At 41.0% G+C, this 24,868-nt stretch overlaps 2 protein-coding genes across 2 annotated transcripts in view; both read left to right on the top strand.

Annotated features, from left to right (window-relative positions):
- LOC125906447 (uncharacterized) overlaps positions 1–24,868 on the top strand; it is an 82,977-nt gene that overhangs the window by 31,561 nt on the left and 26,548 nt on the right. The gene's annotated exons all lie outside the window — the stretch shown is intronic.
- Positions 643–4,557, top strand: LOC120949073 (uncharacterized protein K02A2.6-like). The gene has a single exon (XM_040366057.2). It carries the CDS (start codon positions 1,616–1,618, stop codon positions 3,365–3,367), a length of 1,752 nt encoding a protein of 583 aa, XP_040221991.2. The 5' UTR covers positions 643–1,615; the 3' UTR covers positions 3,368–4,557.

Below are 24,868 nucleotides of genomic sequence, written 5' to 3'. Positions count from 1 at the left end.
AGAATGTACTTCAGAAAAGAAAGTGAAAAATAAAAAACGAATATGAAATATGTTAAACGAAGTTTTAAGTGTGTCTGAACTCATTGCAATCCGAAAGAAAGCGAGGGGGGCTCTTAAAATGTAGTACACATGTATGCAACATGTATCGTGTCGCCGCGACGGTGTATCTCGCTCAATCCGTTAAGCCTGAAAAGTGCTTCTATCGGATCGTCTAATCGGGCGCCATTTAATCAATCCGTTAGCGAAAAGTCGCATGGATTTTGGTACCGGGGTGTCCCAACGCTTTCCATCACATCAAACAAACCCATTTGATACGCAAATAAAATCACTAAAATAAAAATAAAATGTTTTTATATTTAGCCGAAATCTCGATTTGCTCCAACCGAAAATCTCGGTTAAACGTAAACGTCAAAACAAAATGACATTAACCGAGATGTCGGAAACAGAAATTTTACCGAGATCTTTGCCGAGATCTCAGTTGTGCAAATCTCGGCAAAAATTAACCGAGATTCGGCAAAATTTTTTAAGAGTGTACGTCTAAATAGCCATGTAAATGAACTCTAAACGATGCAAGTCATGTACGATAATAAAACAATCACATCGAGTGTTAGCTTCTACATTCACGAGAAGATAGATTCGTTTATTTTAGGCTAACTTAATATCGTCTCTGTTGTGGTCACGAAGTGGAAGGCTCCCTTTATTCGGCGTTAAGAACGTATGCAGCCACTGAGTGACTGATGAGCGGTTAGCAGACGAGAGAGCGCCAGACGCTCGTGGGACACCGTCGGGAACACAAGGGCTGATCGTGTAATAAAGTATTGTGTATTGTTTATTACGTGTTCGGTGTAAATATAAATTGTGTATACTCTCGGCCATCCGAACACAACAGTGGCGACGAGGAAAACAAAATAGACTTTTGGGAGTTTTTTCGAGTAAAGTTTACGTGTTATGCGTGTGTCAGTCATTGCTATAACTCTCGTGCTAGCGTCGCGCGTGTGTATGTGCGTCGCGTGATCGTACCGCGTCTCGGGTCGTATTTAATTTGTTTTATCGGGTGTTCTGTGCGTACTGCAACAATTCCATCGTTACGGAAGCGGAGAAGAATGAACAGCCCAGGAGATCAGCCCCCATCGGAAGAGCAGCGTCGAGCATCGCAAAATTGGTACAGCGTTCCCGGTGCAGCAAGTATGCCGCAGCAGCCGCAGCAGCCATCATTAGTAGCAGTGCCACCAAATCTACAAAGTGCAATGCCCTCAGCAATCCAGCGCCATCGCAGAATTTTGTTGAAGGGTCATCGCACCAAGCAGCGTCATCGCACCAAGCAACGTCATCGCACCAAGCAGCGTAATCGGAGCAAATGATGCAACTGATCATTTTAATGCAGAAACAGATAAGCCAACTCACATTAATGCAAAATAATTCGGCAACTGCCAAGCCCCCAGAACATGTATTAACTTCCGCACCTTTTGCAGAGCAAATACTCGATTCTTTATCGCACCACATAAAGGAGTTCCACTTCGAGGAGGAAGCAAAAATGACCTTTGCTTCGTGGTTTGCTCGATCTGAGGATTACTCTAAGACGGTTGAGCGGAGATTTTAAGAGGTCTTCAACGGCATGGGTCTGTGCACAAAGGCTAGTGTAAAACTGCAGCTGAAGGAAAACGTTCGTCCAGTATTCTGCCCAAAGCGACCGGTAGCTTATGCAGTACAGGAGTTAGTCGACAAGGAACTCGATCGACTAGAGCAGATGAGCATAATATCTCCAACGGATTACTCTGAATGGGCAGCACCTATCGTCGTCGTCCGCAAGGCAAACGGCAGCATTCGGCTTTGCGGGGACTACTCAACTGGACTAAATGACGCGTTGCAGCAACATGAGTATCCTTTACCATTACCTGAAGATATCTTCGCTAGACTATCGCAATGCAAAATATTTAGCAAAATTGATCTATCCGATGCTTTCTTACAGGTAGAAATCGACCCTGCCTACCGATCTTTACTCACCATCAATACGCATCGAGGTTTATTCACCTACAATAGATTGCCGCCTGGTATTAAGATTGCTCCAGCAGCGTTCCAGCAGCTTATCGACACAATGCTGGCTGGTGTAAAAGGAGTGTCATGTTACATGGACGACATCATTGTCGGAGGAGCCACTGAACAAGAGCATGAAGCGAATTTAATGGCAGTTTTGAAAAGGATTCAAGAGTATGGATTCAGCATTCGATCGGAAAAATGCGCTTTTAAGGTTCAGCAACTAAGATATTTGGGTTACATCATCGACACCCACGGATTGCGCCCCGATCCAGCGAAGATCGATGTCATAAAAAGGCTTCCAGAACCAACAGATGTGAGCGGCGTCCGATCCTTTCTAGGAGCCATAAATTATTATGCCAGATTTATCCCAAATATGAGAGAGTTGCGATATCCACTGGATAACTTATTGAAGACAAATGCACAGTTTCGATGGACCGCCGATTGTAAAAGAGCGTTTGAAAGATTTAAATCCTTGCTATCATCGAACTTGTTGTTAACGCATTATGATCCAAGGCATAAAATAATAGTATCGGCAGATGCATCATCAATAGGTATTGGTGCCACTATTAGCCACATGTTTCCCAATGGTACCATACGTGTGGTTGAACATGCCTCTAGAGCACTTACAAAAACAGAAGAAGGATATAGTCAAATAGATCGTGAAGGACTGGCAATCATCTTCGCGGTAACGAAATTCCACAAGATGATATTTGGAAGGCGTTTCCAGCTTCAGACAGATCATCGTCCACTACTGCGGATCTTTGGGTCGAAAAAAGGGATCCCAGTCTACACTGCCAACCGCTTGCAGCGTTTTGCGCTCACGCTATTGTCATACGATTTCGGCATTGAATATGTACGCACCGAATCATTCGGAAATGCCGATGTACTCTCCAGGCTAATTAACAAGCATGATAAACCGGATGAGGATTGTGTAATCGCTTCTGTTGCACTAGAGATGGATGTAAAGTCTATTGCAACAAGCGCTTTAGTTACGTTTCCCTTGATTTTTAGAGAGGTCGCTCGAGAAACGAATCGTGATCCTATAGCAAGGAAGTTGCATTGCTACATAAAAAACGGGTGGCCACGTAATATTGCCCTTGGCGCAGATTCATCTCGTTATCACAGCAGGAAGGAAGACTATTCAACGGTGGAAGGATGTATTTTGGTCGGAGAGAGAGTGTTAATACCAGAGAAACTACGCAAGCAATGTCTGTCCCAGCTTCATCGAGGACATCATGGTATCCAGCGCATGAAGGCGATTGCGCGTAGCTATGTGTTTTGGCCGTCGTTAAATGAAGACATCATTGATCTCGTCAGTAATTGCCATTAATGTGCTCGGGCAGCAAAATCTCCTGCTCATGCTGATCCTTTGCCGTGGCCGAAGACAACAACGCCATGGGAGCGTGTCCATGTGGACTACGCGGGCCCAATAGATGGAGACTATTTTTTGGTAGTAGTCGATGCGCATACTAAGTGGCCAGAGATCATCCGGACGGCTAGTATCACAGCCCGCATAACCGTTAGCATCTTGAGAGGGTTGTTCGCGCGTTTCGGTATGCCAACGACACTGGTGAGCGACAATGGCACACAATTCACCAGCGGTGAGTTTTCGGAGTTCTGTTTGAGTAATGGTGTGCATCACATTACGTCTGCCCCGTTTCATCCGCAATCGAACGGGCAGGCAGAAAGATTCGTAGATACGTTTAAGCGCTCGTTAACCAAGATAAGAGTAGGAGGAGCACCGCTGCAGGAAGCACTGGGCCTATTCCTACAGACATATCGAACCACGCCAAACCCTCAGTTAGAGCAAAACAAAACACCTGCTGAAGTTATGTTTGGACGACCTATACGAACGTGTTTTGATTTACTCCGTCCCCCAAGGAAAATTCAACATGACTTTAGAGAAGGGAATGAAAGATCGTTCGAGCGTGATGACCTTGTCTATGCTAAGGCGTATAGTAGGAACAATTAACATTGGGTTCCAGGAAGAGTGATTCGGAAACGTGGAAATGTTACCTACGAGGTACTTGACTGGTCATCGCAGCGTCATTAGACACATTAATCAACTGAAAAGGCGTGGACCATTCAACAGCCAGGGTCCCATGACGGAACGTTTCAATCCATTACCGTTGGATGTATTATTGGATTCTTGGAGCATACCCGTTACACCATCAGTGCTCCCAGATGTTTATCCAACACAACTTGCACCGCCAGTGGCGACTCCAACTGAGCCGCCATCTCTTCCCCCACATCGATCTATTCCTCAGCATCAACGTTCACCACGTCGCTCTTCTCGGTCTAGAAGAGCTTCACGTCGGTTCGATCCGTACCTACGCTATTAAAAAGGGGGAGATGTTGTGGTCACGAAGTGGAAGGCTCCCTTTATTCGGCGTTAAGAACGTATGCAGCCACTGAGTGACTGATGAGCGGTTAGCAGACGAGAGAGCGCCAGACGCTCGTGGGACACCGTCGGGAACACAAGGGCTGATCGTGTAATAAAGTATTGTGTATTGTTTATTACGTGTTCGGTGTAAATATAAATTGTGTATACTCTCGGCCATCCGAACACAACAGTCTCCATTGAACCGTTAGTTTGGAGCCGATGGTACGCTACTAAATAAGAATTCTAATAAGGTCTATCAAAGTGTTGTGAGATTATTTGTTGCCAAATCGTTGCAAGTTGCAAGTTGGACAAACTCAAGTTCCTGAAACATTTTTGTTGCAAGAGAAACAAATCGATTTGTTTCACGTTTATTTGTTGCAGGAACATTTTCGAACGCGTTTGCATACCAAGACGGATACGAAGCAATTCCAACTTTATTTTTAAACGTTTTGGTGAGAAATTTTGTGTCCAGAAATTGAAATACAGTGAACCCTCTCTTATTTGAGAGGCGATGGGACTGTCGAATAAGAGGGGTTTTCAAATTACAGAGGTGGAAAGTGAATGAAAGGTCCATCCAAACAAGAAAGAGACAGAACATTTAGTATGCAGCCTTAACTGTTGCTATAGGAAACTGCGAACAGGATTGCCAATTTGAGCATACATCATTCAATAACCATGGCAACACCATACACAAATAAGAGGGACACAGATTTCAGAGGTTTTCCAAATTAGAGGAACAAAAATGTACTGGAAATCAAGGGACTGTGCAAAATGTTCAAATAAGAGAGGTTTTTCAAATTGGAGAGGTGTCAAATAAGAGAGGGTTCACTGTAAATAGGAAAATCCAGATAAGTCGCCATCGAATAAATGTTGCCGCAACCAAGGGTTCAAAGAAAATTAAAATAAATATTTTCCAATTTACGTGTTTGAATGGAGCGTAACGTAAAGAATCGAACTATTGCGTATAGCGAATTCATATCGAAAAATGCTAAAGTATTTTTACAAGGTGTTAAAAACGACTCCGAAGAAAACAGCCTGTTGCAGATATTAGTTGATTTAAGCCGTTTTACGAAATAAATCGAGCATCGAAAACCCCATCAAGAGATAGCGGAAGGACGAAAGGTCCTACAAAAAGTGCAACCCGCACAACTCGGTCAACCGAGAACGCAAATTTATCGCTGATTCATCAAGCATCGGAGTTCATCGCAGATTCATCCGAAATAACTACGAATCCGCTACAAATTCTGCCTGTAGTAGGAAGCTCCTGTAACAACATCTTTACAAGGGAACGCGTCCGCTGAATCACCAGAATTTATAACAACAAACAGGTATTCAAGTAATCAAACTTGAATCCAGGTGAGTCGTTCCAATTATTATTCAATTAAAATTTACGTAATATTATTCGGAAATCATTTGATTCGTCCAAAATGTCAAAATATTTCGTTTCATACTCAAACGGCCGCTGCCGCCTGTGTACGGAACAGGACGGAGACGTGCGACATATAATCGCTTGTACTGATTGCGATAGACAATTCCATCTCGCTTGTGCAAAGTGGGATAAAAAAAACCTATGGATGTACGGTTATGTATCCAATGCACTGAAATAACCCAAAGCAGGAACAGTATAAGCATTAAACCCAAAACAGGAACTTAGTGACAAGAACCATCGTTCTTGTCAACAAAAGACAAACGGAACAAGCTGAGTGAAAACAATAACTTTCCAACATACAACCCGGAACCAAATGTGAGAAACCCTTAACTTCTTTTGAGTATAAATAAAACCAATTCCGATCATGGCAAGTCAGATTCGTTCGGATTGTCAGGATAGGACTATGCCCATCCAACATCTATCGACTTCTCATTTAAAGAGTTTAGTTATGTCCCCCTACCCAAGGTAAGGCCTCTAAACTCCAACGTTTCCAGTAAGGGAAACCTCCTAAAGATTTCTATGATCGCCTGGACGATCAAGTGTTGTAAAGTCCGCTTCGAACAAAGTATTATTCCACCTCGGCTCATGTCAGCGAAACACTGACCTACCGCGACGGTACTCGAAGTACAGTTGTACGATCATCGCATTACATGGCGACCGTGACTATCGTCCGAACTCATTACAGACTGGTTAAAGGGAATCGATCCTATAAAGGATATACATATTGCCAGATGGGTATTAAATTGTCCAACAACAGAATTGGAGTTACACGTTTTTGTGGACGCATAATTTATATCAGGAGCACGCCGAAAGGCGTCCCGCACGTACAACTGATCGCGGCTAAGGCGCGAGAGGCCCAATTAAAGGACTGTCAATTCCGCGTATGGAATTGCAAGCTGCCTTGTTGGGCGTTAGGTTGCTGGAATCAGTAATTAACGAGATGCGAGCTCCCGTGAAAAACACCACCTTTTGGTCTGATTCAAAAACAGTATTAACTTGGATAAACTCATCCCACCGAATATACAAACAATTAATAGCTAACCGCATTGGTGAGATATTGGACACTAACACAACGAATCAATGGCGTTGGATACCCTCTAATTCTAATCCGGCTGATGAAGCTACAAAAAACATTTCTGGACCATCAAAATGGGTGACGGGTCCGCCATTCTCACTGTTAAAGGAAAACGAAAGGCCACAAAACATATTGTCAGAAACGAAAGAGGAAGAAGTCCATTACTTGAACGTGCATGAAGCTAAAACAGATTACATTCAAGAACATAAATTCTCAAACTGGTGGAAATTAATGTTTAGAATTTCGACAATAATGAAAATTGTCGATTTTGGTCTGAATAAAAAGCTTTGACTGATTTTGAAAGATGGGAAGAATCTATTCGTATACAAATTACCGAATATCTTTTACAATAACATTTTATACCATCCTACTCTTTCATCTTTAATTAAAGTACTATGGAATGACGGACCGCTCAGTAAGTTCAAACTCAAGATCAATATTCCCTTAAAGTTGACATAAAAAAATGCGTTTTTTTCGGCTGGCTGTAGAACAAAACTAGTAGAGATAATTTCTTTACATGTACATCATTTGAAACGTAATTATTTAAGCTCACCTGCACAAATTAATCTCAGGTTTTGCGAGTTGCCTTTTGTCAGTTATCCGGAATTTTCACCACGATGGACGAAGGCATCTTTTCTCGACAAAAATTTTAGAGAAAAGCTTTTCCATCATGTTGGTCCAGAAAAATTCGATGGAACACATGTGACGGATCCCGCTGCGCAAAGCGACGCAAGAAATCATGGAGTTCTGAGAATTTTATCATGCCCTCTTTTTCTCTCCAACGGCAAATTTGTCGAGCAGCTCGTCGAGCTGCCCGTCCCTGGCTCCGCCTCATTCCCCTCGCCTGAGCGCGCTGTCGAAGGTTTGAATGTGTTGGTGTATCAGACGGCCAATCGCTGTCAGCCATCGTCCGTGCTCTTTCCCTCCCTAGCGCTATCTCTTTCTCGCGTGTGGTTAATGCTCGCGAGCTGTTGTGGCGCCTAAAAATGCCGTTAACAAACATTGCGGCGATGAAGTTGCATTTTCACAAATCAAACCAAAAAAGCGCAATGAGTTCAATTGCTGCAATGTAAAAATGACTACGGAATCGCTAGCGCACGATAGAGGGTTTGCTGTTCAACGCGCAGAACCCTAATTCGCATTAACACATTCAGCCCGGCGCTGATTTTCATCAACTTTTCATTCCGCCGGTATCTAGAGCGCAAGCTAAGCTATTGATTTCGTTTGTTGTGGATTACATAGATATGCTAAGCATCCTGCGCATGGTTGTGAGTGTGCGTGTGTATGCAAAACTGTCGCCAAATGTAATTTCTTCCGGAATGTTATGATCCATCGGTCAAAGAAAGGAAGGTGTTCATGAAAGGCGGAAAGACGAATTGAGGCCCCTGAGGAGGGGGTACTGACACACAGCTGTTGGAAGATTGAACAGTATACTTAATTTGCCAGCGGATGGGGGGGGGGGGGGGTGGCCATAGGACCCCTACGATCATCGGTCACAGGCCCTAAAATTGTTGTCGCCATGGGGGGAGGGGAGGTGCAAATGTTTCTCCAGCCACGGAGCCCTAACGACCATCTTTCCGGGGGGCCCTTGTCGCTAATAATCTGGCCACTTGTAGACATACGGCATACTACAGACTAGAAATCTTCGGCGACCGTCTAGTCCGCCTACCGTTAGGTTCACCGCTGGTTCATGACGGTGTTTTTTTTATCGTGGAGGTGCATCCTTCCCCCTGCCTGCAGCGTATGCATCGAGCAGGAGACAGTGTGGCAGAATGCAAGTTACCCGCTGGATAGGAGCGGTCGCGCGGCAACGCCATCATTCCGCACATCTGCATGCCCGTCGTGGGTTCTAACCGCGTATGTACCGTCCGCCGTAGCAAGGGGTTAGTCACCGGCTCCGACTACGTGGTACTCAAGTCCGGAAAAGGCCGGCATGATCGCATTGGCTATTACGCCAATAATAAAAATAATAATAAAAATAAAAAGAACTTAGCATAGCAGTGCACACACGGGTAAGAGTTTGTCTTGACTTTGTTGCTGCCGAGTCTACCGCTGTGACGCGACAAATGCACGGAATGCACTCGACCAAAACATGAACCTACCGATCCGAACCCATTCCAAGGCATTGCTGGTCAATCGGCGTCATGATAACTACTCCAAACCAACAAGCCACCAGATTCTGGACGGACAGGTGCAGCACCATACGCGCACCGCAATAAACAAATCCAGAATCCTCTTTTGTATGGATTCAATTCCAAATGTTGTTTCCACTTGAGTCAGCTAGCGGAATTAGAAACAAATGTGCAATATATCACACGCACGTTTGCTTAAATCATGTGTCTTTTAAATACGCCCAACAGCAGAGCCGATCGCAAAGATGCCAACGCCAATGGTTGTGTTGTCTCTCAGGTAGCGAGATCGAAAATGCATGGACTTTGTAGCCGCAGCGGATGAAAATGTACGCATCAGAATCAAATAGTTTTGGGATTTCCAAACGCACACACACACACACACACACACACACACACACACACACACACACACACACACACACACACACACACACACACACACACACACACACACACACACACACACACACACACACACACGCGCGCGCGTGCACACACATGCATGAACGCGCGCACGCCAGCACGCACGCACGCACACACACACGCACGTACGCGCGCCCGCGAGCATGAAAGCGCGCACGCCAGCACGCACCCACGAAAGCGCGCTCGCGAGCACGCACCCCCGAAGTCGCGCAAGCACGCAATCCCCCCTCCCACTAGACCACCCCCTCCCCCTCTTCCAACACGAGCGAGTACGGCTACCTTATCGGTAGAACGGTTGGTTCAGCTTTCTTGTAGCATCCTCATCCCTAGCGCCGGGCGGGGTGGGGGATCGCGACATGATAGAATGAATGGTCACTTTCCCCGCGCTGTGTGTGTGTGTGACGAGACCCAAAAACTCGAGACGGATTTCAGCACATTAAAAAAAAATTTCATTACCACTATACACTGTGCTACATGATGCTTAGAAGGTCGTTGAAGCATCAAACATGTTCAAATTAAAAAATATTAGATTAGTGTTAGACGTTCTCCTACGCTTGTTTTAAATAGGCTTCTTCACCCTCAATTGGCAGGGGCATCGAATGGTCTCATCAGCAGCGGCACGAAATAAAATAATCCATCAATACACCGATAACACTTTAAATCCCAATCCAGCTTCTCCCGCATCGTCCCAAGGTCACACACTAATTAATAAATGCTATAACACCCACCAATAACAATACATAACCGCAATGCACATATAAGTATCAACGCATACACCATAACACCCAATCAGCTGGCGGCGGAAGGCACGGGCTGAAGCTCAAGTAAGGCAGGGCAGGGTGAGGGAGGGAGAAGAAGCGGACGAAAAAATGGGCGCCATTATTTTTTTAAATTTTTTGACCGTTTTTTTTTTTGCTTCGCCGCCGCCCGAACTGTCCGAACTGTCCGAACTGCCCGAACTGCGCGACCCAGCGCAGAAATCGCTGAAGAACAGCGCGGGAGAGCAGGCCAAATCTGCGCTGGCCAGCGCAGATTTTGGTGCATTTTCTGCGCTGGAAACTGCTCGAATTTGCGCAGCGGGATGTTGTTCCAGTTTTTGCACTAAAGTGCCATGACGAAATTGTGCCGAAATAAACCTAAAATGAACGCATTGATTTTTTTTGCGTCCTTGTTTGCTGCTGCGAAGCCAGTGGACGCGATTTCTGCTTCCTAATATGTGTGTTCGTGTTTCCCAAGTACTTTTTCACTGTTTGGCGGGTTGTATCGATCTCCCGGTCCAGATAACCCAGTAATGTAACCACTTGTGAAATAGCTCCATACATTTTCACGATTTTTTTTTGTTTTATTCGTTCTCTTTAATTTCACAATAATCTGTTGGTCTCCTTTAAATCTATTTCAGGGATATTTTCGATTGTCTTGGAAAGCAAAAACGAGCATTTTAAACCCCCTGTTGTTTTAACGAGAACGATGATACCACACTGTCACTGTTTACAAGTACAACGATTGTAAAAGTGCTTTTTCATAACGTATCCGTTACCAATGTATCTGACATGGCATGACTTGTCCATAAAGCATTTTGATAATATACGGCGCATGTTTGATATATACTGATGCATGTTTGCTTCGATAATTTTTCAGTCATTGAGACTTTTGTATCATCCCCAAAATAACGTCAATATTTTTTGCAGCGTGGGAGGATGGGATTATCAAGAAGCGATAATGATCCTTTTCTGTTATTTTTAGACTGATCACATTTTTGACAATCTGTTGCCGATTCTCAACTGTTTAAAGATTACTATTAGTTTTTAAAGAAGGTGTCTTCATTTTTTAACCATGCTTGGATGATATAATTTCAGAAAAAGCAACAATTGTGCCTAAAAATTTTCTAAAAGTTTAAAATGTAATAATTTAAGTGCAATAGTAAAAAAACACAGCATTCTCCTGACCCGCGGCACTCAATCATTTACTAAATTTGGTCCTTTGATTCAAAAGTTCACCGACCACTGATGTAAGGTAATAATTAAACGATCTATCAGACACTGTGGAGCATTCTCGCACACCTCAGATTACGAGCATAGTTATTCATACACATTGAAAGAATTCACACCGAGTGAATGCAGGGCAGCACAACATTTAGGGGGAGTCTCTTTAACAATTGACTACAAGATTAGGGATCTTAAACGTAATTACACCACAAGACAGCAAACGCTCGTCATCGGCAGCATCAAGGGATCATCATGCGTTGGCGGAGTGTACCGTACGGCAGATTACACGTGGGAAAACGCGTTGGTATATTACAAATACGAAATCAGAACACGAGAAGGATAATTGGGTGTTTCTCATACACTGACGCACACAAAGGTTATACGTGTAAAAAAATATTCGACCTCATGTCCTCAGCGCGGAACAGTATGTTCGAGAAATGTGCGGCAGATTCAGCATTGCATCCGCTGAATTCAGGTATCACCAACGTTTTCAGGTATCATCAACGTTTTCAAACATCATACCGCAGTCTTGTCTTTGGCTAAGACATAATCGGGAAGGGGTCCCGTGGTCTTGAGATAAAGTGTGAAACCCTGTAACAATAATGTCTCCACTATGTACTACCGGTCGCGTGAACTAGGAGTTTTACTAGGGGCTGAATATTGAGAACGCGATAATTTAATTAAATCAATCATTTTTAACGAACATTTTTTTAAAATTTTTAGCTTTAACTTTAACGAGCATTTCTCGAAGTAAACACAAATAAAATTTTCTTCTTATTTTAACTGTAGCAAACATAACACCCTTAATTTTATGAATTTCATTTAAATCAATTTCTCTTACGAGCAATCGCCACGACGATCACATTTCAAACTTAACGGTAATTTACGAATGTAAAGATAACCACAGATTTCGTAAAAATCAACATACTTCGCAAGCCATCTTTTTGTGTTTACTCAAAGCAATAAAACATAGACACGAAATGCTGTACGAAAAAGCGTATTATAAATAAGTTCAGATTTCTAGCACATTCAGTCGAACAAACTTTGCAACAGGATAGTACAGAACAATCAACAGTTTAGACTAGCAAAACATCATACTTTGGGACCATGACCGCAATCCTACAATATCCTTTTTGAGGATACGAAATAAGCATAACACGATCTACATGTGCACAACTCGCTGTAATAAAACAACAGGAGATGCGAGAGCGATCCATGCATTCATTCACGGCGAATAAGATGAACAACCCACGCCCGCACACGGCGAACATTAGATAGGGTAAAGCAATAAAACAGGCCAAGCGAGTCAAAAAGGGAACGCCGTAAAAAACTCCATGGAAAACGAAGGATAATGCGGGCGGACATTTACATCCTCGGTCCTCGCGGAAAAAGAATCAGACATGCGATTTAGGCAAAAAATAAGAGTAAAGCGTACCCCGGAAAATCAGGTTAGCCTAGAATGTAAAATAGATTATAAGAATTTTTTGAATTTTTAATAAAGACTTGCTATTTAGATCTCAAACTGAAAAGATCAGTGTGTCAGTGTCAGAAGTTCGTTTTTCCACGTCTTTAAAAGGTGGTTCTGCCAGCGCGTTGGCAACGGACTCGTTCAATCGTCTGATCGAGCCAAAAAAAGTTTTGTAAACGCCTCTAAGTTTTACACATTTTTAAATGAATTTCTTTATCGAAAAAAGTCAAATCAAAAGTATTGATGTACTGCAAATGTTTGTACACCAGGAATCGTATTGAAGTCGCGAGGAATGGCCGGTCCCGTGGTAATGTCGTCAACACGCAAGACCTACCTACATGATGCCAGTCCTGGGTTTATGCCTGGTATGGACCGAGTCCTCAATACGTAGCACTGATTATCCTGCTTTGGGTATTCAATAAGTCGCTGATAGATCAATACCGGTAGTTCTGACAAATAAGTAGAATAAGAATAAGGAATCATGTACTGTCGAAATTTGATGTAAAAAATAAATTCATTGCGTTTACTGTCACTTGAACAAAACTGGAAGAGCCTTACAATGAGTAAATAAAATAACTTAAATTCAGTTTGCCTTCGGCGAACATAATTTAAAACGGAACATTCTTGAATAGATGTATTTTATAATTATTTAAATTATATCATCAAAATAATGCCTGCCCAACTCCTTCATGGTGTCAGGGGCTCGTCACTCAAGGCTATTTATCCTGGTATTTGGATACACCAATAACTTCACTGCTATCCAAATGAATGATTACTATGGCAGATCTTAACTACCTACGGTAATTACGCCAGAAAATAACAAACGAAGCTTTGGGATAAAATCGTTGTAATAGTTCTAATACTTCTCAGATAGTCTTTTATTTTTAATTAAAACGAGACATTAATGCAATCCTGTGTGAAACCAGGTAAATCGGTTGGTATATAATAATAAATCTCGCAGTTTTAACTCGTCCTATTCGTATTCTGATTATAATATGTCGATTGATACGTTTAAAAATCATTTATTGACTTTGTTTAACACTCTTTTATTTTAGTTTAGTTTAGTTTACTCTTGATCCCAATTAAGGTTATTTCGTCACACATAGTGTTAAGATAGTTGGTTAAAGTTACTTAGGCCACTATTAAATCCATGCAAATAAATACACTAAATAAATGAATTAATAAAGACAAGCAATTTTCTAGTGATTTTTTGAAAAGTCCAATGTCAAAATTGTTTTTCTATTATTGTCTATTATTGTTTTTCAATTTTCCATCCGGGAATCTCACTGATTCTCAACATTTGATCAGTCTATATTGTGTGAAAAGACATTATAGAATTGATATGAAGTAATTCAAATACCAAACAAATCATCTTTGAATTTAATTACAATTCTTTTTTTCTGAGCGCTTAACAACGAGTGATTACGTAAAGGAAACTAATACGTAGGCCGTGATGGTTGCATTGTGATGTGCACATTTTATTCTCCCTACTTAATCATTTTCAGCTCACGCTAAAATCAACGAACACACAAATAACATCCTTAACGGCATGTGCGGCACAGATGCAATCGTTCATGGGAAAATTTAATTAGGGAAGTGAACGATATTCCGCAATGTGAATATCAGGTTCTTTATTTCAAAAGAAAGAATCCAGCAAGAAATACAACCATTGCATTTATTAGCTTCATAATTGCATGAAACAATTCCAATTTGCTAAAAATACTTATCATCTTTATTACTTCCTTCATTCGATAAATAATATGAATTTCATGAATTTTGATCGGCAATTCTCGTGGTACAGTCGTCAACTTGCACGACTTAACATCATGCCCGTTATGGGTTCATGTTCCGAATCGACCGCTGCTCCCATATGTAGGACTGACTATTCTGCTATGATATTCAATAACTCGCTGTAAGTCAAGTCTATTAGCAGTGCAGGTAGGCCTTGGCCGATAACGCTCGTTTAAATGTTCAAACGAAATCAATTTTCTTCGGGACCATCTGTCCCTACCACGATTGACTATACAATTGGGTGTTGCTAATAAATATAGAAAACCTATACACAGTGGAACTCTGCATAACGATTTTTCGCATAACGAGCAAATCTAGATGCTCAACAAATACCTTTATCAACGGGTAAAATATCGTAACATAATATATGATTTGTATTCTGATAGACTTATTGTTGTCGATATGTAACCAAGTTGTCAAGAGTTAGTTTTGAGACGCGGAATTTGGGGCAAGTGTGCCATAGGGCAATTGTGCCCACCAATTGTGTCGTGATGGAGCCAAAAGAAGTTTTGTAAACGCCTCTAGGTTTTACACATTTTTAAATGAATTTCTTTATCGAAAAAAGTCAAATCAAAAGTATTGATGTACTGCAAATGTTTGTACACCAGGAATCGTATTGAAGTCGCGAGGAATGGCCGGTCCCGTGGTAATGTCGTCAACACGCAAGACCTACCTACATGATGCCAGTCCTGGGTTTATGCCTGGTATGGACCGAGTCCTCAATACGTAGCACTGATTATCCTGCTTTGGGTAATCAATAAGTCGCTGATAGATCAATACCGATAGTTCTGACAAATAAGAAGAATAAGGAATTACGTACTGTCGAAATTTGATGTAAAAAATAAATTCATTGCGTTTACTGTCACTTGAACAAAACTGGAAGAGCCTTACAACGAGTAAATAAAATAACTTAAATTCAGTTTGCCTTCGGCGAACATAATTTAAAACGGAACATTCTGTAATAGATATATATATTATAATTAATTAAATTATATCATCAAAATAATACCTGCCATGTGCCCAACTCTTTCATGGTGTCAGGGGCTCGACACTCAAGGCTATTTATCCTGGTATTTGGATACACCAATAACTTCACTGCTATCCAAATGAATGATTACTATGGCAGATCTTAACTACCTACGGTAATTACGCCAGAAAATAACAAACGAAGCTTTGGGATAAAATCGTTGTAATAGTTCTAATACTTCTCAGATAGTCTTTTATTTTTAATTAAAACGAGACATTAATGCTATCCCGTGTGAAACCGGGTAAATCGGTTGGTATATAATAATAAATCTCGCAGTTTTAACTCGTCATATTCGTATTCTGATTATAATATGTCGATTGATACGTTTAAAAATCATTTATTGACTTTGTTTAACACTCTTTTATTTTAGTTTAGTTTAGTTTACTCTTGACCCCAATTAAGGTTATTTCGTCACACATAGTGTTAAGATAGTTGGTTAAAGTTACTTAGGCCACTATTAAATCCATGCAAATAAATACACTAAATAAATGAATTAATAAAGACAAACAATTTTCTAGTTATTTTTTGAAAAGTCCAATGTCAAAATTGTTTTTCTATTATTGTCTATTATTGTTTTTCAATTTTCCATCCGGAAATCTCACTGATTCTCAACATTTGATCAGTCTATATTGTGTGAAAAGACATTATAGAATTGATATGAAGTAATTCAAATACCAAACAATACATATTTGAATTTAATCACAATCCTTATTTCTGAACGCTTAACAAAAAGTGAAGAGGGAAGCTAACACATAAGCCGTGATGGTTGCATTGTGATGTACTCTTTTCATTCTCCCTACTATATCGTTTTCATCTCACGCTAAAATCAACGAACACACAAATAACATCCTTAACGGCATGTGCGGCACAGATGCAACCGTTCATGGGAAAATTTAATTAGGGAAGTGAACGATATTCCGCAATGTGAATATCAGGTGCTTTATTTCAAAAGAAAGAATCCAGCAAGAAATACAACCATTGCATTTATTAGCTTCATAATTGCACGAAACAATTCCAATTTGCTAAAAATACTTATCATCTTTATTACTTCCTTCATTCGATAAATAATATGAATTTCATGAATTTTGATCGGCAATTCTCGTGGTAGGGGAAAGCGGGGCAAAATGGGCATGTTAAGCAGTTTACTGAATATTCCATTGAATATGCCACAAATACAATTATTCATGCATTATTGTATGCCTCCACTATTTATCTATGGATTAAAATTGCCACATAGAATGAAAACAACTTAAAATCATGAAAACAGTGTAAAATAAAAGTTGATGATTTACGAGAAGCTATTTTGACACGCGGGGTAAAATGGGCATAGCCCTGGGGCAAAATGGGCATATGTAAATAAACTGTGAAACGTCAAAACACTGGGGTAAAATGGGCCACAACAACTGCGCTTAGGTAATGGTCTATGCTTTTGCGCACCGTTTCGTGAATTGTATTTTCGTTCTATCTTTTGTTTTGCTGGTCAGGAAAGCCCTTAAAATTCTTCCAAAAATATGATATCAAAATTAAAACAGTTTTTACACGTTTAAATCTACAAAATCGATTCTTTTGAAGCTGTGTCTGTTATCATTATTGAGGCGACAAATACAACACCATAGCCTCACCAAACGCCATTTGTCAAAAGTATCTGCCCATTTTGCCCCAAGCGTAACTGCCCATTTTGCCCCACGTGAATTATTTTTGTATTTTATGTTATATTAGTAAAAATACGCATTCGATCGCCTTGCTTTCTTCAGACAAATTGTATAGAAATATCATATCTTTAATAGTATATAATGTAAAACATCAATATGCTACTAAACCTTATTTTGCACTTTTCTTGGTTATTTTTTGTGTTAGGGTTATGAAACTTACATGGTGTTCATAAAACACTCTAATGAATACATTTTGAGCATTGGAAAGTAGCTTTGTAGTCAAATAATGCTTAAATAGAGGGTGCCCATTTTGCCCCACATGCCCATTTTGCCCCGCTTTCCCCTACAGTCGTCAACTCGTACGACTCAACATCATGCCCGTTATGGGTTCATGTTCCGAATCGACCGCTGCTCCCATATGTATAACTGACTATTCTGCTATGATATTCAATAACTCACTGTAAGTCAAGTCTATTAGCAGTGCAGGTAGGCCTTGGCCGATAACGCTCGTTTAAATGTTCAAACGAAATCAATCTTCTTAGGGACCATCTGTCCCTACCACGATTGACTATACAATTGGGTGTTGCTAATAAATATAGAAAACCTATACACAGTGGAACTCTGCATAACGATTTTTCGCATAACGAGCAAATCTAGATGCTCAACAAATACCTTTATCAACGGGTAAAATATCGTAACATAATATATGATTTGTATTCTGATAGACTTATTGTTGTCGATGTGTAAACAAGTTGTCAAGAGTTAGTATTGAGTAGCGGAATTTGGGGCAAGTGTGCCATAGGGCAATTGTGCCACCAAGCCTTTTTTCCATAGAAACTTTAGTAAAATGATTAATTGTGTTGACAGTTGGTTGCGTTCCAATTACTAGGTATACTGTGCCCAATTTCATATAGAGCAATCGATTTTCTCCAATGTTTTGAACTGATTTATGTTGAGTTTCAAAATTTAGCAGTATATAATAGTTTTTTAATCAAACCAAATAAGCTCTCAATCAACCGATACGAGTGGCCCCATAGCCCAAAAACAACGTCGTTTTGGACCCTTTTTAAAACACTTTGTTTGCACTTTTTTCAAGCAAAACTCATTTATGAGTGAGGAAAAAGATGAAAAATTGTAATGAGATTTAAATCGGCTTTTGACAAACACGTTTTAGTGAGTTATAACATGAAATGCTTAAGGTGTCACACTTGCCCCAAATTCCGCTTTTGGCTGATTTACCCGGTTTCACACGGGATAACATCAATGTCTCGTTTTAATTAAAATTAGAATTTCTTTCTAAAAATCGAATTTTTCTATTTTCTGAGAAGTACTAGAACTATTACAACGATTTTATCCCAAAGCTTCGTTTGTTATTATCTGGCGTTTCATTCATTCATTCATTCATTTGGATACCAGTGAATTTATTGGTGTACCCAAATACCAGGATAAACAACCTTAAGTATCAAGTGCTCGATCCATGGAAGAGTTGGGCACATGACAGGCATTATATTGATAATATAATTTAATTGATTATAAAATATATCTATTCAAGAATGTTCTGTTTTAAAATTATGTACGCCGAAGGCAAAATAAGTTATTAAATGATTATTTTACTAACTAATTTTCTAGGCTTTCTTCTTGTTTTGTAAAAGTGACAGTAAACGCAATGAATTTATTTTTTACATCAAATTTCGACAGTACATGATTCCTTATTCTTATTCTACTTATTTGTCAGAACTACCGGTATTGATCTATCAGCGACTTATTGAATACCCAAAGCAGGATAATCAGTGCTACGTATTGAGGACTCGGTCCATACCAGGCATAAACCCAGGACTGGCATCATGTAGGTAGGTCTTGCGTGTTGACGACATTACCACGGGACCGGCCATTCCTCGCGACTTCAATACGATTCCTGGTGTACAAACATTTGCAGTACATCAATACTTTTGATTTGACTTTTTTCGATAAAGAAATTCATTTAAAAATGTGTAAAACTTAGAGGCGTTTACAAAACTTTTTTTGGCTCGATCAGACGATTGAACGAGTCCGTTGCCAACGCGCTGACAGAACCACCTTTTAAAGACGTGGAAAAACGAACTTCTGACACTGACACACTGATCTTTTCAGTTTGAGATCTAAATAGCAAGTCTTTATTAAAAATTCAAAAAATTCTTATAATCTATTTTACATTCTAGGCTAACCTGATTTTCCGGGGTACGCTTTACTCTTATTTTTTGCCTAAATCGCATGTCTGATTCTTTTTCCGCGAGGACCGAGGATGTAAATGTCCGCCCGCCTTATCCTTCGTTTTCCATGGAGTTTTTTACGGCGTTCCCTTTTTACTCGATTGGCCTGTTTTATTGCTTTACCCTATCTAATGTTCGCCGTGTGCGGGCGTGGGTTGTTCATCTTATTCGCCGTGAATGAATGCATGGATCGCTCTCGTATCTCCTGTTGTTTTATTACAGCGAGTTGTGCACATGTAGATCGTGTTATGCTTATTTCGTATCCTCAAAAAGGATATTGTAGGATTGCGGTCATGGTCCCAAAGTATGATGTTTTGCTAGTCTAAACTGTTGATTGTTCTGTACTATCCTGTTGCAAAGTTTGTTCGACTGAATGTGCTAGAAATCTGAACTTATTTATAATACGCTTTTTCGTACAGCATTTCGTGTCTATGTTTTATTGCTTTGAGTAAACACAAAAAGATGGCTTGCGAAGTATGTTGATTTTTACGAAATCTGTGGTTATCTTTACATTCGTAAATTACCGTTAAGTTTGAAATGTGATCGTCGTGGCGATTGCTCGTAAGAGAAATTGATTTAAATGAAATTCATAAAATTAAGGGTGTTATGTTTGCTACAGTTAAAATAAGAAGAAAATTTTATTTGTGTTTACTTCGAGAAATGCTCGTTAAAGTTAAAGCTAAAAATTTTAAAAAAATGTTCGTTAAAAATGATTGATTTAATTAAATTATCGCGTTCTCAATATTCAGCCCCTAGTAAAACTCCTAGTTCACGCGACCAGTAGTACATAGTGGAGACATTATTGTTACAGGGTTTCACACTTTATCTCAAGACCACGGGACCCCTTCCCGATTATGTCTTAGCCAAAGACAAGACTGCGGTATGATGTTTGAAAACGTTGATGATACCTGAAAACGTTGATGATACCTGAATTCAGCGGATGCAATGCTGAATCTGCCGCACATTTCTCGAACATACTGTTCCGCGCTGAGGACATGAGGTCGAATATTTTTTTACACGTATAACCTTTGTGTGCGTCAGTGTATGAGAAACACCCAATTATCCTTCTCGTGTTCTGATTTCGTATTTGTAATATACCAACGCGTTTTCCCACGTGTAATCTGCCGTACGGTACACTCCGCCAACGCATGATGATCCCTTGATGCTGCCGATGACGAGCGCTTGCTGTCTTGTGGTGTAATTACGTTTAAGATCCCTAATCTTGTAGTCAATTGTTAAAGAGACTCCCCCTAAATGTTGTGCTGCTCTGCATTCACTCGGTGTGAATTCTTTCAATGTGTATGAATAACTACGCTCGTAATCTGAGGTGTGCGAGAATGCTCCACAGTGTCTGATAGATCGTTTAATTATTACCTTACATCAGTGGTCGGTGAACTTTTGAATCAAAGGGCCAAATTTAGTAAATGATTGAGTGCCGCGGGTCAGGAGAATGCTGTGTTTTTTACTATTTCCCTTAAATTATTACATTTTAAACTTTTAGAAAATTTTTAGGCATAATTGTTGCTTTTTCTGAAATTATATCATCCAAGTGTTGGCGCATAAATGGCTGCAAATTTATAGATTGTAAGATTATAGGAAAAAGGGTACATAGGATTACGTTAGTATTAGTGTTAGCAAGACTGTCAGGGTTATGACGAAAATATAAAAGGATTAGTAGCTATCAGACAGTCGACTCGGCAACGTACTTTTTGGAAACCACAAAAATATCACATTATTTTATGAGCTATCACATTTATTGGTCCTTCGAACCGGATCCGAATTACGGATATTCTTTGCTAATTTTTGTGGTTTATGCTATTTAGTTACCGAGCGCCAAGTGGGAGTGCAAAGAAATATTGGATTTCTTAGCAGAACGGTGTGTTCTCCACTCCATTCGTGTTGATGCTACTGCTGCAGGAGCCGGACACTCATCGTTGGTTTGTGTGTGTGAGAGAGAGAGAGAGGACGTGAAGCCACGAAAGGAGCTGCGTATCTGTGGGCTGTCTGTAAACAGCAAAAGACGAACTGTGCGACGACGAAAGGTGCGAAGTTGTAATACGGTGATTAGCTGAATTTAGTGCGTGCGTGAACTTTCCAGTATTAACGTATTTGTGGATAATTAGTGTCAGCGCAGAACATTTTCGAACGCGTGAGTGTCGTTCAACCGTAGTAGTGGAGTGGGTGTGCGTGAGTGACTATCCTAGCGCCACCCGTCCGGCAAAATGAGTGTATTTTTTGAGTGATTTGAGTGACGCTGTCGAAATACCCACGCAAACAATGAGACCCCAAATTTTGAGTGATTCAGGCCGAGGGGTATGAGGAAGCTTGAGGAAGCAAGGAGAAACCGCGCTGCGATGAGAGTTCGCATTCTGTTTTACACGCGCGCTTCACTAACACAAATACAAATACCGTGCTTTGACGAGCCGTCTGTGAATGTGAGTGTGTCTTCTTTCAGCGAGCTCAACTTGGAGCTGCTCGTCACATCGTGTTGTCTCGCTTACACTACAGCATCGAACCATCGCTCCGTATGTCCCCCCCCCCCCCTCCTACGCGTACAAAACCACCAGTACAGCGCGACGCTTTGCCGGAGATGGTTGTGCGTGTGTTGTTCTATGTCCCGCGCGCAGTGTTTGTGCGTTGATGCGCATTTCGTTATAAGTCTCGTGCGCCGGTGTGTTTTGGTGAAGTGTGCAGTGAATAAACAGTATGCACAGACGCACATGTAGTGCGTGGATTGACAGGTAAGAATTTACTAAACAGAGGCATCGCAGATTGTCGACAAGTTTTCCGCAGCCTGGCTCGACCCGGTATGACGTCATTCGTGAGTATGAAGGATTCTAAATGTGTACTTTAGTGTGTACTTTATGTTTCAATAAAGTGTTGAATGTAATAAAAAATGACCGTGTTTGTGTTTAGTTTTAGAATAAGTGCATGAAAGAAAGCGAAAAACAACAAGCTTTTGATGTGTTGGAAGCATGGCTCGAAAGAACACAAACACATTGAGAACTGCAGAGCGCACCGTGCGTTACGGGTGGGGAGGGGGAGGGCTCGCGCGAGGGTGTAACTCATTCGTCGAAGAGACACTGTATTTCGACAGCGTCACTCAAATCACTCAAAAAATACCCGTCCGGCAAAATGAGTGTATTTTTTGAGTGATTTGAGTGACGCTGTCGAAATACAGTGTCTCTTCGACGAATGAGTTACACCCTCGCGCGAGCCCTCCCCCTCCCCACCCGTAACGCACGGTGCGCTCTGCAGTTCTCAATGTGTTTGTGTTCTTTCGAGCCATGCTTCCAACACATCAAAAGCTTGTTGTTTTTCGCTTTCTTTCATGCACTTATTCTAAAACTAAACACAAACACGGTCATTTTTTATTACATTCAACACTTTATTGAAACATAAAGTACACACTAAAGTACACATTTAGAATCCTTCATACTCACGAATGACGTCATACCGGGTCGAGCCAGGCTGCGGGAAACTTGTCGACAATCTGCGTTGACTCTGTTCAGCAAATTCTTACCTGTGGATCCACGCACTGCATGTGCGTCTGTGCACACTGTTTATTCACTGCACACTTCACCAAAACACACCGGCGCACGAGACTTTGAACGAAATGCGCATCAATGCACAAACACTGCGCGCGGGACTTTGAACAAAACACGCACAACCATCTCCGGCAAAGCGTCGCGCTGTACTGGTGGTTTTGTACGCGTAGGAGGGGGGGACATACGGAGCGATGGTTCGATGCTGTAGTGTAAGCGAGACAACACGATGTGACGAGCAGCTCCAAGTTGAGCTCGCTGAAAGAAGACACACACACATTCACAGACGGCTCGTCAAAGCACGGTATTTGTATTGGTGTTAGTGAAGCGCGCGTGTAAAACAGAATGCGAACTCTCATCGCAGCGCGCTTCTCCGTGCTTCCTCAAGCTTCCTCATACCCCTCGGCCTGAATCACTCAAAATTTGGGGTCTCATTGTTTGCGTGGAATTCTCTCTTTGAGCCAGTGCGCTCATGCGATCCTCTCTCTCTTGCTGAACTTGTACGCAACTCTACATCCCTTTTCTACTCGGAAGTGAAATATGTACATTACAAATATATTTTAATTATTATTACTTAAAGCAAGAAAAGAAAAAAAACTAATCATTATACCTATTTGGGAGTTTTCGAATGCGCGTGGGACGTTTAATTTCCTTTTTATCCTTTTGCTGCTGTTTATGTTGTGAACTTATTGTATTGTTTTGTTGCGTTTCTTCGTCACAAACCTTACTTAAATTAAAACCTTACAGACACCATACAATTCATTCCTGCACCTGAGCCAAAAGTTTGGATGTTTGTAACTAGGATTGCACCCACTGTAACTGAGGAGAATATGAAAATGTTCATTCTAGGAAGGTTAAAATGCACTGACTGTTCGGTGAAGTGTGTCATACCAAGAGGTCGCGTTACAAGCTCACTAAAGTATGTGTCCTTTAAGATCGGCATTCCATCGGAGTTTGGCGAGCTCGCTTTCTCTCCTTCAACTTGGCCATGCGGATTTGTTTACCGCCAGTTTGAATTTCACCAACGTACACAGAAACAATTCACACCAACACTCCCGGTATCTTGCTTTCCTGCTTCAAAAAATTCAACTGCCAGAAGTTTCTCAACTACTAATTTTATGCATAATGATGTCAACTGCATAAATGTGATCCCACCAACACACACAACACAACATAGTCCATCACCGAGCCATCATCTTAAAAATGCAAACTCACCTGAAACTCACCTGACTCAAAACAATTCCTCCGGTTCGACTTTTTTAAGCCAACATTAAGTCATTCAACTGTACCTATGGAGCCAGTACTAAACACATTCAATATATTTTATCAAAACGTGAGAGGCTTACGTACTAAAACCTCTGAATGTTTTGCTAATACTGCAATCGCCGACTGGGATGTTATCGTTCTTACGGAAACGTGGCTAGATGACAGCTTTCCATCTGAGCTTTTGTTTGATAACAACCGCTTTAATACATTCCGTACGGATCGTTCTGCAGCAAACAGTAACAAATGTAGAGGTGGTGGTGTCCTCGTTGCGATCAATGCAAATTATGCTTCCTCTCTGTGCTCGACAAACACATCTACAATTGAATGCCTTTGGGTTCGAGTAAAAGTTCTTAATGTTTCGCTAATCATCGGATCATTTTATTTGCCTCCTGATCAATCAGCCAAC

Source organism: Anopheles coluzzii, chromosome 2 (assembly GCF_943734685.1).
Source record: "Anopheles coluzzii chromosome 2, AcolN3, whole genome shotgun sequence".
Taxonomy (NCBI): domain Eukaryota; kingdom Metazoa; phylum Arthropoda; class Insecta; order Diptera; family Culicidae; genus Anopheles; species Anopheles coluzzii.
The sequence above is the reverse complement of the archived record's forward strand: the minus strand, read 5'-3'. Positions and strand labels throughout refer to the sequence as shown.

What these genes read in the sequence shown, in the direction of transcription:
- LOC120949073 (XM_040366057.2), top strand. Translation starts at nt 1,616, where the DNA reads ATGGGTCTGTGCACAAAGGCTAGTGTAAAACTGCAGCTGAAGGAAAAC.